This window comes from Staurois parvus, unplaced genomic scaffold (genome assembly GCF_062004578.1).
Source record: "Staurois parvus isolate SC_StPar_1 unplaced genomic scaffold, SC_StPar_1.0 ptg000274l, whole genome shotgun sequence".
Lineage (NCBI taxonomy): Eukaryota > Metazoa > Chordata > Amphibia > Anura > Ranidae > Staurois > Staurois parvus.
In genome coordinates this window covers 1,239,429-1,257,567 of record NW_028318070.1, presented here as the reverse complement: position 1 = coordinate 1,257,567, position 18,139 = coordinate 1,239,429, and the positions used below count along the sequence as shown (strand labels likewise).

The window sequence follows — 18,139 nt, the reverse complement described above, 5'->3', positions numbered from 1 at the left end:
TTGTTAGAGTTAGGTTTTGTGGTAATTGTCAGGGATAGAGTTAGGGTTAGAGGTAATTGTTGGAGTTTGGGTTACAGTTAGGGGCAATTGTTAGGGATAGAGTTGGGGTGAGTGGTAATTGTTAGGGTTAGAGTTGGGGGTAACTGTTATGGTTAGGGTTGGAGTTAGGGTGAGTGGTAATTGTTAGGGTTGGGGTTAGGGGTAATTGTTAGGGTTAGAGTTACAGTTAGGGGTAATTGTTAGGGTTGGGGTAAGGGGTAATTGTTAGGGTTAGGGGCTCAAAATGTACAGATGTGAACTAGATCCATAGGAAACCATGTTAGATGAACTGTAGTGCGTTTCTGCAAAACACAAAATGCACTTACAAAAAACCACATAGGTGTGAACCAGGCCTAAAATGTCAGTATTTTGCATTGTTGCACCTTGCATATGTTCATGGAAGCAGCACGATATCATACTGGGGAAGGAAGGAGACGCGTCACTTGAGGTACAACAGCCGGTCTGATCTCAGGTGTATAAATCCGAGCAGACACAAGAATTCTGTATAGATCTAACGCTTTCCTGGCACCAATCCCTAGCAACACCTTGGAGACAAACCTTTGTAAAACGAAAGCTGAGCTGGCTGTATGCTGGCCCTTCCATTTGATAATCTATTTACTCAGCAATCAGAGGATGCTTGGTAAACAAGTACTGACCCAGGGACTGCTAATGGATGGCTGTTCCACTCTCTCCCTGGTGATTGCTTGTGTTTTCACTTCAGACGTGTGCTACTCCTGCTTCATAAACTAACTCGGTTATCAGCTCTTGTGTCCAGGAGGGGAGCCTGTGATTTCAAGCTCTCCGCAGCTTTAAGAACAACGGCAGAAATGTTTATAAGGGTCCTCTATGGAGGTAGGTGGAAATGTATCCCCTTCCCAGTGTTTGCATTAGTTTGCAGGGGGGAACCAACACCTGTGTGGCCATGCTGTGATGATAGATACTGCTATATACCAACTGGGCCTCTTTAAAAGAAATGTGTTGTGTCAAAAATATGAAGGTTAGGTCTTTTATTTGTTGATACATACTTATTAAGGCCTCTTCCTGACAATGCTGATTGCCTGGCTGTGTCTGGCTTTAGTACCTGAGTCACAGATCCTAAGCAAGCCCCCTCACGACAGGAGTTTTAGAAACTGGTCCTCTTTTGTTTGTGGTGGGTTGGCAACCCAGATATGAATTAATGTTTTTGACACCCACTGCTGAAATAATCCTGTGCTACGAAACCTAAAAGCAAATGTATTATATTGCAGTTTACCAATTCTTAGATGCAGTGGCTGCATTAGATTTCTTTTTTAGGCTTTCTTTTTTTTATTTTCACCTGGCGATCCTAAGTCTGCTGTTTTTCAAAAGAACAGACTTTCCTGCAGATGTAGCAAGATGCAGATGTAGAGCATCGAGACAAACCATAGATCACTGACATGGGTGCTTACAATGATCATCTTTTTGTTTATGTAAAACCTTTATCCCAAAAGAAAAGAAAATGTAACTGCTTATAAAGTGCTAGCTGGAGTTTGGCTTCTGTTTGTTAGTATATTTAAATCTGCTAGTACCTCTAATACTCCTCTCCTCCCAGACTGACAATGCTGCTGTCCAAAGGTGCCCCCTGTGCTCCTTCATCCAGAGTGGGGGTGCTCTAATACAGGAGGTGTGTTACTGGCCAGATCACCATGTGAAGACAGAGGGAAAAAAAAGTCTTAAAAAAAAGAAATCTAGTACAGCCACCACATCTAATCATTGGTATAATATATTCTTGGTTTTGGGTTTAAAAACGCTTTATACATTATTCTAAATTTATTTCAGAGGGCCATAACTTGAGCATACAGTATATAAGGTGTTATGGTACGGATGTTGAAGGCTGGATCCTATGTAGTGTATCAAAGGGGAACCCCAACTGTTTCTTTATACTGGGGCCTCTGGGCATGTCAGCAGTTGTCGCAGGGTGACCTACAGTGAAGGAAATAAGTATTTGATCCCCTGCTGATTTTGAATGTTTGCCCACTCACAAAGAAATGATCGGTCTAAAAATCGAATGGTAGGTGTAATGTAACACTGAGAGACAGAATGGCAACAAAAAATTCAAAAGAAATGCATGTCTAACAAATGATGCACTGATTTGCATGTTCATGAGGGAAATAAGAATTTGATCCCCTATCATTCAGCAGGATTTCTGGCTACCAGGTGTCTTTCATACAGGTAACAAGCTGAGATTAGAAGCAGTCTCTTAAAGGGAGTGCTGCTAATCTCATTTTGTTACCTGTATAAAAGACACCTGTCCACAGGAGCAATAAAACAATCTGATTCCAAACTCTCCACCATGGCAAAGACCAAAGTGCTGTCCAAGGATGTCAGGGACAAGATTGTAGACCTACACAAGGCTAGACTGGGCTACCAAACTATCGCCAAGCAGCTTGGTGAGAAGGTGACAACAGAGAAGGTTCGCAAATGGAAGAAACACAAAGCAACTGTGAGTGGGAAAACATTCAAAATCAGCAGGGGATCAAATACTTATTTCCTTCACTGTATGTTCATAAGGTGGTTCAGCAGCTTTGAACCTCCGGAAAGCATAAGGGACCTTCACATATGTAGTCCTGTTTGCCTCAACAGGCTTTGATACAAACATGTTTCAGTGGTGTCTGTAACAGGTGAAGGTAGGTTGTATCAAACATTTCATTCTTTATCATTCAAGTTTCAAAACTGATTTCTCTCTACAGATAGTGAAGAAATGCTGTTTAACATTAACTGCAAGGTGCAACTTCTGCTGGAAGGTATCAAGAGCAGCTGCCACTGTGACAGTGAAGGTATAGCGGGGGCAGAATGTAACTAGAAATAACATGGGTTCATAGAAAAACCATTATAGGTCCCCTAAATTACCATCTTCTCAGCAGCCAAGACCCGTGCCATTCTAGACTCATATCCACAGCCATCTGACAAAATGTTATTGGTGCCTGGAGAAAATCACAAAGACAATGATGAACTCTTTTTGTTTGTTGGTTCCTATAATATCTCTATGGACTGTAAATAATGTTCTTTAGAAGAAGAAAAGCTTTTTGTGTAATATTATGTTATGGCAGACCTGTAGTGTGATTTTCAAAGTAATCACATGGCCCTTGGCAAACCAACCTATTGGGTCTCCTCAGAGTTGGTTGGTGGTTCTAGTCAGGGCTTTTTTTCCTCAGAGAATAGGTGCAAGTATTTCTCCCTTCCAAGTCACCTCTTGTCCCCTCCCCCTACCCATGTTCAAGCACTGTCCCTTGGTTCCACCCTTTACCCACCTCCCAGTACTGCCCTTTCAGAGAATACAGGACCAAGTATCATTTTGTAGTGCGAAGTAATTTGCATGGAATTGGTTAATGATAGCAAGAAAAGCAGTCAAATATATCCCCTGCAGCCAACAACAACAAAAGACCCCCCTAGCAACAATAGACCCTACCCAGCAACAATAGATCCCCCCAACAAAATACCTCAACGGCTACAATAGATTCACCCGGAAATAATAGATCTCCCAGCCACCAGCGTCAATAGGCTCCCCAGCAGCCAGCAATAATAGGCTCCTCCCTCAACAGTAAATCCTTCCCAGCAACATAAGACCCCCCTGGCAACAACCTATCCCCCACCAGCAACCACAGTCCTTCCTGGGAACAGTAGATTCCCCAGCAGCCAGCATCAAAATACCCTCCAGCACACCCCAGCACACTTGCCATTATAATCACTGCTGGAGGTGCTAAGACTGCGTTCCACCACATTCCCACTGAAAAAAAGCCCTGGTTCTAGCTGGCTGTACTGTGTGCTCTGCTGAAGTTCCATAGTCTGCCAAAATTACCTTTGTTTTCAGATGCAAAGGTCATAAAATATGTCTTGCCCTTATGTTTTTTGAGTGGCTGGTCTAAGGTTAGTGAATACAAAGGACTGTGCAAGGGACCAATTAGATATTCTTTGAAATATCACCTTCTGTTTGACACACAGGTTAAATTATTACTGGGGTAATACTTTTATTTGGCAGATACCTTTGGGCACATCTGCCAGTCCATTGAACTCAATAACAAGCCACCTTTGTGTCTCACGTGTGAATTTTGTAGGTGATGTGGAGTTAGCGGATGAAAGTGGACAAGTGAAAAATCTATTGGAAAATCAGCAGCGCTATGCCAACGAGGTTCTCAGCGAGAGAGAGACCTGTGTACTGCTTGCTGCGACAAGTAAGTGATGTGTAATGTATGTGACAGGTCTGCTTCACTCGCGGTCTACTCCAGCTTCATCAGTTTTATAATCTCTTCCCCATGCTCAGGGCTTCAGGACTCCTCGGATGTCATCTTTACACCCTTACTGAATGATGACAACATTGTGAACTCCAAATTTCTTGGTAAGACTTGAGCATGTCAGTGAAAAAATATGCACTGCGTTCCTTTATACTAAATGTCAAGAATAGACTGTGGCAGGACCTGTTTTATGGCATGCATTACTGAGATTTTTCTCGTGTCCATTCAGTATTACATTTCTTACGGATCTTAAAGGATAAGTTCTTCTTCTGAACATGCTATATGTTACACCAATATTTAGGGTGTAATATTTTCAGCACCCCCTTCTCCTCCACTCCCTGTGACAACGGGCTGGGGGTTTTTCTCCCTGCAGCCATTATCACAAATTGGGTAGCTGTTCGGGCAAAGCCCTGCTGACAGCAGTGACACTGCAGTCACTCCTGTCAGTGAAAAGCAGAGATAAGGGAGCTGCTAGTGTGCCCAGCATGCTTCCCCTCCCTGCAGACAGATCCTGGGGCATGTGCCCCTTCTGACCCCCCTTGCCTCCTACTACCAGCATGGTTAAGTTTTTCACTAAAGTACCAGGATGATGGATGTCTTTGCTCTGTAAAGACTAACCCATTTTTACCAGCATCTGTTTCATTCAGATTTTTTTCTTCAATCAGCATTCCTCTCTAAATGGCTTCTAGAGCTGCTCTCTTCACTGACCGCTATCCTGCACAGCTGTCCTGAGCCTGGCTTTCAGGCACAGGGTTCCAAGTAAGCGCTTTCCCAACTCCATTCTGGTCACAAGTTAGTAAGAGTTCTTTCTGGGTCCAGAGCATTACCTGTCCCTGAGGAGCTACCTCATTTGCTTAAGTCGCTGGGCACCTTTTTAAAATTTCTATTTTCCACAGTTTCCACTGTGAAAGAGGTTAAAGCTGAAGGATTGAGTTCTGATGGGTGGAGTGTCGTGTGTATGCTCTGAGCTCTCTTTTGCACCCATCAGCCTCTCCCCACTGATTTTCAGGCTTTTCCTGCTGCCCACCTACAGTGACCACCCTGAAACTGGAGAATCGGTCTGTTGCTTCTACCAGTGCTGTTCACAGCCGTGGAAACACCCTGACAAGATGTTAGCTCCCCAAGCCCTTGATAGCCTATGAAATGCATCTTTGTTAAAAGGTTTTCTGTTCCCAGTGTGGATCCAGCAGTCTCTGAAGTTAAGAAAGCAACCACCATTCCAGTAGAGGATGCTCCTATCATTAAGGACCCAATCAATAAACTTTTGGAAACTCTCTAAAGCTCTGTTCCTGCTGGCAGGCTCTGCACTGCGCTCCCATCTTTGCTGTGAACTTGCCTAAATGGGATGTTGTCACTGCTGCAGTTATTTCCTTGTTCTTAGAACATTTGGAGCAATTGGTTGTAGCCAAAAACTACAGTTGTGATGGGCTGCTGGAAGCGTCCCATTTCAACTCTCAGATGAATCTTCTCCTGTCAGTACATATGCGAAGAACACTTTGGCTAAACTGCCGGACTATGAAACCTCTTGCATCTAAAAAGTATCTGGTTAGCATGGCCTTTGAGAGGCACTCTGGATATCATCATCAAGGATGCTGCTGGTGGCAAGATCACCAGTCTTCCTCAGTGAAAGAAGCCTAAGGCACAGACTTACAAAGCATATAATACAAAATTGGCAAAAAATGTGCTACAAAATAAACAATGTTGTCACTTGCTTCACCACAAATGTTCATAGATTAAAAAACACCAAGAGTCCCATCCACACTCAAAAATGGTTAAAAAAAGAAAAAAAATGGAATTTCAATAAAATTCAAAAGCAGGTATAGTTGAATCTTGTTCCAAGACACACCCTGTGAATCTTCAGATAATGGTGACTTCACTCTCTTCACCTATTTGGAATCTCACTTAAAAAAATATGTGCCCATCTGCCCATTGCTATCCCTTGCCTATTATATCCCCAGCCAGAAACACCCAAAACATCCATCAGCAATGTCACATCTGGTGGGCAGAACCAACCCTTTGTGCCAAAAATATGCATGTGTTCCAGATTGCAACACACACACAAATGTCAGCACATTGAATGCTGTTGACACCACTCTTTCCCAACCCCATGCATACCCACAATGGACCTTGCCGAACAAAGCAGGAACAGACCCACACAAAGGCCACAGACTCCAGTGCAGACTGGGTGCCATTGACTGCTAGGAAAAGAAGGAAGAAAGGAACCGATTTAAACAAAAAAACTAAAAATATTACTAAAATGAACACAAATTCAAAGCAGGAGGGAAAAAAGACTCAGAAAACAATCAATCGGAAAACAGAAAACAATCAATGTGTTCCACTGGTATTTGAAACAAGTGGCTTGAGCTATCCAATCTCTCCACCCAGTTTGCCAGAGGTATATTTGTGCCCTTGAATTTAGGGATCAGTGCCAAAGCTGCTCCATAAGGTGTCATGGTTAACCCTCTAACCACTCCTGCCACTGTGGATGATGGTTCTGCCATCCTGCCAACTACGCCAAAATGTAGGCAGGCTAAAAGCATGACAATTTGATAGAGGGGATCACACTGCGTGTTATTGCAAACAAAGTAGCTTTAATTGCTGGATTGGCAGAAGTTGAAAATACTATTTGCAAAAGTGCAGATAAATGATTTTCTTATAGGCTTATAAGGCACAGGTACACAGTATATTCACACAAGATATAGATTACACCTTAATTCTGCTGGCACTGCTATATCCTTGCTACAAGCACTGATGTGTTATATATGGCACATAATGTTTGCTTGCGAGAAGCTAGTGTCCATAAGCAGGTGACACGAAGTAGTCTTGGTATAGCAGGGAGATATACTGACTCGGAAAGTCTTTCTTCTCAACCGCAGCAACAGGGATGATAGGCAAGACTCCAGAGGACCCTTGTTCTGTCCCTGAGGCTGGAAGACTCTCCCTAAGTAAAGCCCAGCCTGCCCCCTTTCTATATACACACAAGAGCTCCTCAAAATGTTGGCTGGGCTCTGTTTATATAGAAGAGCCAAAACAAAATGGCCGCTCAATTCTAGAGAGAGTTTGTGCCCAATCAGAGCACAGGGCTTCCCCAAAATGACTGCTGGAGAGGAATTCAGAGGACAGCTAATCCTCTACAGCAGTGGTTTCCAAACTGCGGGCCAGGGGCCAGATGTGGCCCTTTGCTTACTTTTATCTGGCCCTTGGGGCATTATTCCCCCACCATCAGCAACATTGGGGCATAGTTCCCACCACTGACACCAACAACGTGCAATATTCCCACCACTGACACCAACAATGTGCAATATTCTTTCCACTAACACCAATAATGGGGCATCATTCTTCACACTGACACCAATGATGGGGCACTATTCTTTCCACTGACAACAATAATGGGGCGTTATTCCTCCCACTAACAACAATGACAGGGCACAATTCCTCATACTGACACCAATGATAGGGCACTATTCCTTCCACTGACACCAAGAATGGGACACAATTTTTCCCACTGACACCAACAATGGGAAACTATTCCTCCCATTGATACCAGTGATGGGGCACTTTATCTCCCGTTAATACCAATGATGAGGCATTGTTTATTCCCACTGATGCCAGGACATTTTCTTCTCCCACTGGCCACAGTCCAGCCCCCTAAAGTCTGAAGGACAGTAAACTGGCCCATAAAGTTTGGAGACCCCTGCTCTACTGGTTACCACAGAACTGCAAGAACCACAAACAACTGCATAAAACACAATATTTCTGCATGGAAAAGTGAATATGATATGATTACTGTCCCTCTTCTCACAGCCAGTGAGGTTATTGCTGACACTGTTAACTGTCTACATGTATTACAGCCCTAAGTTGATAAGCCTTACCTGAAGACTTTTTGCTTTCACTTCAGAATAGTCATAATAGAGAAAAAAATAAAAGAGAAATCATTAACATTGCAGGTCAGTGTAAACTGCAAGCTGAATACATTCACATTCAACAATTTGACAAACTCTGTTTCCAATGAGGATTCGTTGATATACCGATGCCACATTTTGTCATGGAGTATGATGTGGACAAAAACATCATGAGGGGAGATTTATTAATACTGTAAAATCTGCTGCAGCTCTGCATAGAAACCAATCAGCTTCCAGGTGTTAATTAATTAGTTAATTGAACAAGCTGAAGTTAGAAGCTGATTGGCTACCATGCACAGCTGCACTAGATTCTGAGCGCTTCAGTTTTAGTAAATCTGCCCCTTGTCGTCTTAACAAACTTGTACAATTCTTCAATGCAAATCTATTCAATTTGTAATTGGCTCTGACATGTAGTGTTAAGGAAATCTAATTTTTAGATTGAACCATCTTTAGAGATAAAAACAATATGATTGGATATAAATTATACAGAAAACATACAACAGGAAATAAAATCTTCAATGTGGAGAGGTCACATCATACGCACTTGATCTGAGGGATTCTGGTTGGTCAGTATCTGCAAAACAAACTTAATTGTACAAAAGATAACACTTTTGAAATGGAATTAAAAAATCTTCAGGTAAGGCTTCTCAAACAGGCTATAGTACAGAATTATTTAAAAATAATTCTTAATGTGCACAAAAGTAATCCAAGATGTACAAGGATGGTTGTCACCTTAGATGAAGTGATCAAACAAGTTTTTTTACACATTTAACAATCAGGATAGTAGGATTATACACATTATGCAGAGAACATTGGCATATTCTTATTAATGATAGGTTAATTAATTATTTTTGACAGGTATTTTGGCATAACCTCTAATAGTATATCTATCTATCTATCTAGAAAAATATCTATACATAACATATTAGTCCCTCAGTACAGGTGATCCATGTAAATTGTTGCCTTGGGGTGTTTTCACATGAGATACTTGTTCATACTGCAAATATATTAAGACACAGAAAATTGTGACTCTACCTAATAACTGTAAATATGAGATGAAACTCTTTGGAAATTGTCAGACCATTGGGGTAGGGCTTCTTAGTTGTGAATGCCATGTAGTAAAAAAGTGTTATTAGTAAAAAAAGACATGTTTAGAAAAAATGTATGATCTTGTTTAAGCTATTACTAATGGCAATCTCCAGACCTCAGTTGGGACACCTTGTGCTCAGCTACACAGACCTAAAATAGATAGTCTACCATTCCTCCTACTGGCACTAATGATGGGGCACTATTCCTCCCACTGACACCAATGATGGGGCACTATTCCTCCCACTGACACCAATGATGGGGCATTATTTCTCTCACTGAAACCAATGATAGGGCACTATTCCTCCCACTGATACCAATGACGGGGCACTATTCCTCCCACTGACACCAATGATGGGACACTAGTCCTCCCACTGACACCAATGATGGGGCACTATTCCTTCCAATAACACCAATGATGGGGCACTATTCCTTCCAATAACACCAATGATGGGGCATTATTCCTCCCACTGAAACCAATGATAGGGCACTATTCCTCCTACTGACACCAACAATGGGACACTATTTTTCCTGCTGACACCAACAATGGGAAACTATTCCTCCCATTGATACCAGTGATGAGGCACTATTTCTCCTACTGATAGGGCACTATTCCTCCCACTGACACCAATGATGGGGCACTATTCCTCCCACTGACACCAGTGATAGGGCACTATTCCTCCTACTGACACCAATGGTGGGACACTATTCCTCCCACTGACACCAACAATGGGACACTATTTTTCCTGCTGACACCAACAATGGGAAACTATTCCTCCCATTGATACCAGTGATGAGGCACTATTTCTCCTACTGATAGGGCACTATTCCGCTCACTGACACCAATGATGGGGCACTATTCCTCTCACTGACACCAGTGATGAGGCACTATTTCTCCTACTGATAGGGCACTATTCCTCCCACTGACACCAGTGATGGGGCACTATTCCTCCCACTGACACCAGTGATAGGGCACTATTCCTCCTACTGACACCAATGGTGGGACACTATTCCTCCCATTAATACCAGTGATGGGGCACTATATCTCCCGTTAATACCAATGATGAGGCATTGTTTACTCCCACTGATGCCAGGACATTTTCTTCCACTGACCACAGTCCGGCCCCCTAAAGGACAGTAAACTGGCCCTTTGTTTATAAAGTTTGGAGACCCCTGCTCTACAGGTTACCACAGAACTGCAAGAACCACAAACAACTATTTGCATAAAACACAATATTTCTGCATGAAAAAGTGACTATGATATGATTACTGTCCCACTTCTCACAGCCAGTGAGGTTATTGCTGACACTGTGAACTGTCTACATGTACTATAGCTCTAAGTTGATAAGCCTTACCTGAAGACTTTTTGCTTTCACTTCAGAATAGTCATTATAATTATATTTGATCAGTAGGTATTGAATAACAAACCTTGGATCAAATGTGTAGGATATGAATTCTTCACAGGTAAAATGGTATTGCTTGCTGTATGTTTTCTGTATAATTTAGATCCAATCATACTGTTTTCATCTCTAAAGATGGTTAAATCAAAAAAAGAGAAATCATTAACATTGTAGGTCAGTGTAAATTGCAAGCCGAATGCATTCACATTCAACAATTTGACAAACTCTGTTTCTAATGAAGATTGGTTGATATACCGATGCCACATTTTGTCATGGAGTATGATGTGGACAAAAACATCATGGGGGGTTTTACTAATACTGTAAAATCTGGTGCAGCTCTGCATAGAAACCAATCAGCTTCCAGGTGTTATTGTCAAAGCTTAATTGAACAAGCTGAAGTTAGAAGCTGATTGGCTACCATGCACAGCTGCACCTGATTCCGAGTGCTTCAGTTTTAGTAAATCTGTCCCTTGTCTTCTTAACAAACTTGTACAATTCTTCAATGCAAATCTATTCAATTTGTAATTGGCTCTGACATGCAGTGTTAAGAAAATCTAATTTTTAGTTTGAACCATCTTTAGAGATAAAAATAATACGCTTGGATATAAATTATACAGAAAACATACAGCAGGAAATAAAATCTTCAATGTGGAGAGGTCACATCATACGCACTTGATCTGAGGGATTCTGGTTGGTCAGTATCTGCAAAACAAACTTAATTGTACAAAGGATAACACTTTTGAAATGGAATAAAAAAATCTTCAGGTAAGGCTTCTCAAACAGGCTATAGTAAAGATTTATTTAAAAATGATTCTTAATGTGCCTTGTCCAAGATGTACAAGGATGGTTGTCGCCTTAAATGTAAAAAAAAAACTTGTTTGATCACTTCATCTAACAATCAGGATAGTAGGATTATACACATTATGCAGAGAACATTGGCATATTCTTATTAATGATAGGTTAATTGAATATTTTTGACAGGTATTTTGTCATAACCTCTAATAGAATATCTATCTAGAAAAATATCTATACATAACATATTAGTCCCTCAGTATAGGTGATCCTTGTGAACTCTTTGGAAATTGTCAGACCATTGGGGTAGGGCTCCTTAGTTGTGAATGCCATGTAGTAAAAAAGTGTTATTGGTAAAAAAAAAAGACATGTTTAGAAAAAATGTATGATCTTGTTTAAGCTATTACTAATGGCAATCTCCAGACCTCAGTTGGGACACCTTGTGCTCAGCTACACAGATATCAAATAGTTTACCATTTTTAGCTATTATTAAATGTTCATAGTAACCTTCAAGATGTGGATTTTCAAAGTAGAAATAAATGGATTTATAAACTCAAGGGAATCTACAAACCTGGTTTGAATTAGGATTTTAAGTTTTATATCTTTTCTTCAAAGCAAAACGTCACCTGAAAAGGGAAGCTTTGCTTCCCCCCTCCTGCTTTTGGATTTTTTTTTCTTCTGGGAGTTGGCACCTATTTCTGACAGGTCCTGCTCCCACTTCTGCTGCCCGCCCACAAACTCCTGGGACACGTCACAGGTCCCAGGAGGCTGCGGGACTATTGAGAAAGCACAGTGCGCCTCGTGCATGTGCAGTGAGGAGCGGACTATGAGGCACCATGAAGTCACGACTGGCTTCCCACATCCAAGATAGTGGTGCCCGGGACCTGAAGACTGGCGAGGAAACATCCTGGGTGATGACAGCACTGGATCCCTGGACTGGTTAGTGTGTGTTTATTAAATGTAAACAAGTTCAGCATTTGTAGCTGCTGCCTTTTATTTTTTCAGAATGAAACTTCTCTTTAGGATTTACATTCATCGGTGCAGTGATCATTCTTTGTAGTCTCCCATTCTATGCTACACATGCTGTATATGTTGTATTATGTATTTTAAATTGTGGAACATATAGGGGTTGCTTTACTAAAATTGCATGGTGCAAAATCTGGTGCAGCTCTGCATAGGAACCAATCCGCTCTCAGGTTTTATTGTCGAAGCTTAACTGAACAAGCTGAATTTAGAAGCTGATTGGCTACCATGTACAGCTGCATCAGATTCGGAGTGCACCAGTATTAGGAAATCTCCTCCATAATGTACTTTATGGATCTCTACCAGCCAAATGGTTATTTTACTTTATTCTTGATTTGTATTATTTCCTTTTTTTAAGATTGTTTAAAGTGGTTCCCTTCCCCCTCCCCTTTTCCTGGCAGTGGATTGCAACCACTCTAGACTGAAGTCTGTGGCCTTCGCGTGGGTCAGCCACTGCTTAGCTGTACAGGGTCTATTGGGGCTAGCAAGGGTTGTCATCAGCAGCTTGTTGACATTTGTGCATGCAGTCCACCATGGGTCACTGGTGTTTTTGCAGCAAAGGAAAACCCACTGGTAAAGTTGCCAGCAGGTGTTTACAGAAGGGCATAATATTTTATTTTATTTATTTCAGGTACTTATATAGCGCTGTCAATTTACGCAGCGCTTTACATATATATCGTACATTCACATCAGTCCTTAACCCTCAAGGGGTGTACAATCTAAGGTCCCTAACTCCCATTCATACATGCACATACTAGGGACAATTTAGACAGGATCCAATTCACCTACCAGCATGTCTTTGGAGTGTGGGAGGAAACCGGGGTACCCAGAGGAAACCCACGCAGGCACAGGGAGAACATGCAAACTCCAGGCAGGTTGTGCCGTGGTTGGCATTCGAACCAACGACCCTAGTACTGCCAGCAGAAGTGCTAACCATAATAGGTGAGAGGAAACAATGGACAGGTGGGGCTTCTCCACTGTGGGAAGTTGCTGGCATATCTAGCTGCATGGCTGAGGATGGACATTATGTAGTGCTTGTTCTCATGCTGCTAAGATCTGCTTTTGGGGGGCAGAATCTCTGGGTGCCCTTTTGTGACCACTGACAGTGGCAGAAATGTATTTACCTATCTATTGTTGCATTTCTATCAAGTCCAGCCACATTTAAGATTATGAAACACTTAAGCCTGGATGAAGAGAGAGTATCTGGATCCCTGAAATATGTTGGCTTTCTTTTATCTATTATTTATTAAAACATCCCTTTGAACTCTCTGGACCCTTGGCAATCCTGCTGCTGCCTTTATATTTTGACTTTTTCAAGCTACCCTCTTTCTACTCTACCATAGCAGAGACTGAGGGTCTACATAGCAAATGATGGCAACCGCCCCCATTCCTCCTACAGTGACTACAAGGTAGGAGAATTTATATATAAGACACTATGTCACGGGTTCACCCACACGCCACGCCCACAGTGACTAGCTACCCGAGGCGCGCACGTCCGGCTGTGACTTGGGGTAGAGGGAATAAAGGGGACTTAACTTTGAATATATAAAACCTTATATAAGACCAGCCGTGATACACTTTCACAGCCCGCACTACCTCTTGGCCACCACCTGAGGGAGACTCTACTCCAATCCAGCTGGTCGACCACACACACTGGCAGATACAAATCTTATATACAATCTGGTGCACTGATTAGAGTTGAGGAGCAGCTTACAATCACACACCCTTCTAGGATCCCTCCAGCTATCCTACAGCTAGAACCCCAGTGTTAATCACTCTTCCACTGTCCACCCGCCCCCGCACCAGACACACCACAAAAGGTAGCCTGCCACCACCCAACAGTTTATCTGCAGAACGGTCTGCTTGGACACCCCACTTACACAGATCTCCATCTGGCAGATCTGTTACCTTTGGAATCTGCCAACACGCAGTGCAATTGCATACAGATTGGCAAAGAGCTTGACCGAGCGTTTAAAGGCACTAAAATACAATACAATCTAATCTCTCCAATCTAATATCTCCGAAGCTATGAGCACGTGTGTCACGGTGTAAGGTCAGGTTCAGAGACCAGTTGCTATAGCAGTAAAAGGCTTACCTGGAACCAGCAGGATAGGTACACCAGCGGATCCCCCTGGGAATGACGCAGGCTCACCTGAGGTGCGGGGTCTAAGTATTAACCGGTATTCACCAGAGCTCCTAATGGTGGAGATGGATTGGGCTGCGTGTTAATACCAGGTCGCAGATCTCAGGATCACCCCACCAGGGAATGAGCAGACTGGGAACCAATAGCGGATCAACAGGTTAGGGATCAGACGAAAGCAGAGTCGGTCACAAGCCAAGGGTCGGTCACAAATGGTAGCAGATCAATCGTGGTCAGGAACAAGCCAAAGGTCAGTAGCGGAGGTGTAGACAGCAGCAGGAACAGTAGCAGGATATTGGCTGGAAAGGCACAATAATCTGGCAAGGAGGAAGTCCAAGGACATGGCTTATATAGGAAGTTCATGGGAGGAGCAAGGAGTTCAAGGTTCAAGAGCAAACAAGGCACAAGGCAGGATTATCCAATAGATGAGGCAAAGTGTTGTCCAGCATCCCAGGTAGCTCAGTGAGTAGAGTTACTGCCTGACACAGTAGAAGTCCCAGGTTCAAGTCCAGGCCCTGACAGTACTCCCCTCCTCCCAGGACGTCCTCTGGACGTCTTAGGACTAGGCTTGCGTGGAAACCTCTGGTGGAATTCTCTTGTTAGTCTAGGAGCATGAACATTCTCCTCAGGCTCCCAAGAATTTTCTTCTGGTCCATATCCTTCCCATTGAACCAGATACTGTAACTTATTCCTAAAGATCCTGGAATCAAGGATTTTCTCCACCACAAATTCTTCTTCACCCTGTACCTCAACAGGTGGAGGAGGTGGAAAAATTCTTCCAGGGAAAGGATTTTCCTGAAACGGTTTGAGTAGTGATATATGAAAAACAGGGTGAATCCTCATACTATCCGGAAGCTGTAAGCGAAAGGTGACTGGGTTGATTTGGGCAGAAATCTGAAAAGGACCCACAAACTTTTGACCCAACTTAGCAGATGGCACCTGGACCTTCAAATTCTTTGTTGATAACCAAACTTTTTCACCCACATGAAACGTAGGAAGTGTTCTCCGGTGTCTGTCTGCAGACTTTTTGTAATACTCCTGAGCTTCCCTCAAAGTCTCAATCAATTTCTCTTGAATCTCCTGCAATGTAGTTAGTCTATTGGTAACAGCAGGGATTGGAGTTGTGATAGGGAGATCAGGAATAAAAACTGGATGGTAACCGGCGTTTAAGTAAAAAGGACTTTGAGAGGTGGAACTATGTTTAGAATTGTTGTATGCAAACTCTGCAGTGGGAAGACAGTCCACCCAGTCATCCTGAAGATAAGTGACAAAGCATCGAAGATACTGCTGCATTGTTTGATTAGTTCTCTCAGTCTGACCATTAGACTGGGGATGAAAAGCAGAGGACAGATTAATTGTAACACCTAAGGCTGAGCAAAAACTTCTCCAGAATTTCGAAGTAAACTGCACACCTCTGTCAGACACCACATCATCAGGGATTCCATGCAGTTTAAAAATTTCTCGAACCATCAATTCAGCAGTCTGTTCAGCAGTGGGCACCCCCTTAACTGGAACAAAATGGGCCATTTTAGTGAGACGGTCAACCACTACCAAAATGGTGGTCATTCCTTTTGAGGGAGGTAAATCCACCACAAAATCCATAGAAATAGACCCCCATGGTCTTGATGGAACAGGGAGTGGCTGAAGCAACCCCAAAGGGGAGGCTCGGGGAATCTTATTGCGTGCACAGGTCAAGCATGAGGTCACATAGCGTTTGACATCTTTCTTGTACCCCGGCCACCAAAAGGAACGTGATAATAGTTCTTCGGTCTTAGCGACTCCAAAATGCCCAGCAAGTTTGGAATCATGAACCAACTTGAGAGCTTCCACCCGAACAGATTCAGGTACATAAAGATGATGTCCTTGAATCCAAAAGCCATTCTTATAAGTCAGGTTAATGTCCGTAGGTGGATGATTGAGAAGTGGGTCATTCTCATACCCCTCTTTAAGAAGATTCAAGAATGCCTTAGGACTTGTGGCCCCTAGAAAGTTCTTTTGAGGCAGGATTGTGCATTCAGAAGTGTTCTCCTGGAGAGGCCCAGACGACATTTGTGATAAGGCATCAGCCTTTCCGTTTCTTGACCCAGGTCGATATGAGATAATAAAATTGAACCTGGAAAAGAACAGTGACCAACGTGCTTGTCTAGAAGACAATCTCTTGGCAGAACGGATGAATTCTAGATTTTTATGATCCGTGAAGACAGTCACAGGATGCTTAGCCCCTTCCAACAGATGCCTCCATTCGGAAAAGGCTTCCCTAATTGCCAGCAACTCCTTATTCCCAATGTCATAATTCCTTTCAGCAGATGACATCAAACGAGAAAAATAAGCAGAGGGATGAAGCTGCATTTTTTCTCCTCGTCGCTGAGAAATGATAGCTCCCACGGCGGAGTCTGAGGCATCCACTTCCACAATAAAAGGTAGCTCAGGATCAGGATGTACCAATATTGGTGCAGATGTGAAGAGAGTCTTTAGCTTACTAAAAGCAGTTTGTGCCTCAGTTGACCATGCAAAGGGCACTCCTTTCTTTGTCAGCTGTGTAATTGGTGCTATTACCTTAGAGAAGTTTCTTATGAATTTCCTGTAAAAGTTTGCAAATCCAATAAATCGTTGTATTTCCTTAACGTTTCCAGGGGCAGTCCAATCCACCACTGCCTTGATCTTTTCAGGATCCATGCTCACTCCTTCTGAAGAAACGATATATCCCAAGAACTGGATCTGGGCTCGTTCAAACTCACACTTCTCCAGTTTGATGTAGAGTCGGTTCATTCTTAACCTTTTGAATACAGTGCAGACATGCTTGCGATGCTCCACCAGGTTGTCCGAAAAGATGAGGATATCGTCCAGATAAGCAATAACAAACTGGTCCAACAAATCTCGAAACACATCATTTATGAAGTGCTGAAAAGTCGCGGGAGCATTACTTAGGCCAAAAGGCATAACTAGGGACTCAAAGTGTCCATATCTGGTTCTAAAGGCAGTCTTCCATTCGTCGCCTTGACGCATGCGTACCAGGTTATATGCCCCCCGTAAGTCAAGTTTTGTGAAGACTTTGGCAGAGCGGAGTCTTTCCAACATCTCTGCGATTAAAGGGAGTGGGTAACGGTTTTTAACATTGATTTTATTCAAGCCCCTAAAATCAATGCATGGACGCAAGGTGGAGTCCTTTTTCTCAACAAAGAACAGGGCTGCTCCTGCAGGAGATGTTGAGGGTCTGATAAAGCCCTTCTCCAAATTCTCATCAAGCCACTCCCTTAGCACCTTTAACTCAGGTTCTGATAAATTGAAAATGCGGCTGAATGGTATTTCTGCTCCTGGAAGCAGTTCAATGGGACAATCATATGGACGATGAGGAGGTAGTTGATCCACATTTTTCTTATCACAGACGTCTCGAAACTCATGGTATTGTGGAGGCAGATTGTCATATGACTGTGTAGTTACCATATCAGCCTGTGATTTCCTGATTGGTAGACAACTTGTAGCACATGGTTTCCTACAATGTTCCTC

General features: G+C 42.8%; 1 protein-coding gene across 1 annotated transcript in view; it reads left to right on the top strand.

The window, feature by feature from the left end:
• Positions 1 to 715: 715 nt before the first annotated feature.
• Positions 716 to 18,139, top strand: part of LOC149459111 (uncharacterized protein CXorf65-like) — a 29,721-nt gene continuing 12,297 nt past the window's right edge. Inside the window, exons 1-4 of the mRNA XM_089681624.1 lie at positions 716 to 891; positions 2,748 to 2,834; positions 4,113 to 4,229; positions 4,319 to 4,393. Of these exons, the coding sequence (XP_089537750.1) occupies positions 867 to 891; positions 2,748 to 2,834; positions 4,113 to 4,229; positions 4,319 to 4,393 (304 nt within the window). The 5' untranslated portion in view covers positions 716 to 866. The remainder of the gene's footprint in view (positions 892 to 2,747; positions 2,835 to 4,112; positions 4,230 to 4,318; positions 4,394 to 18,139) is intronic.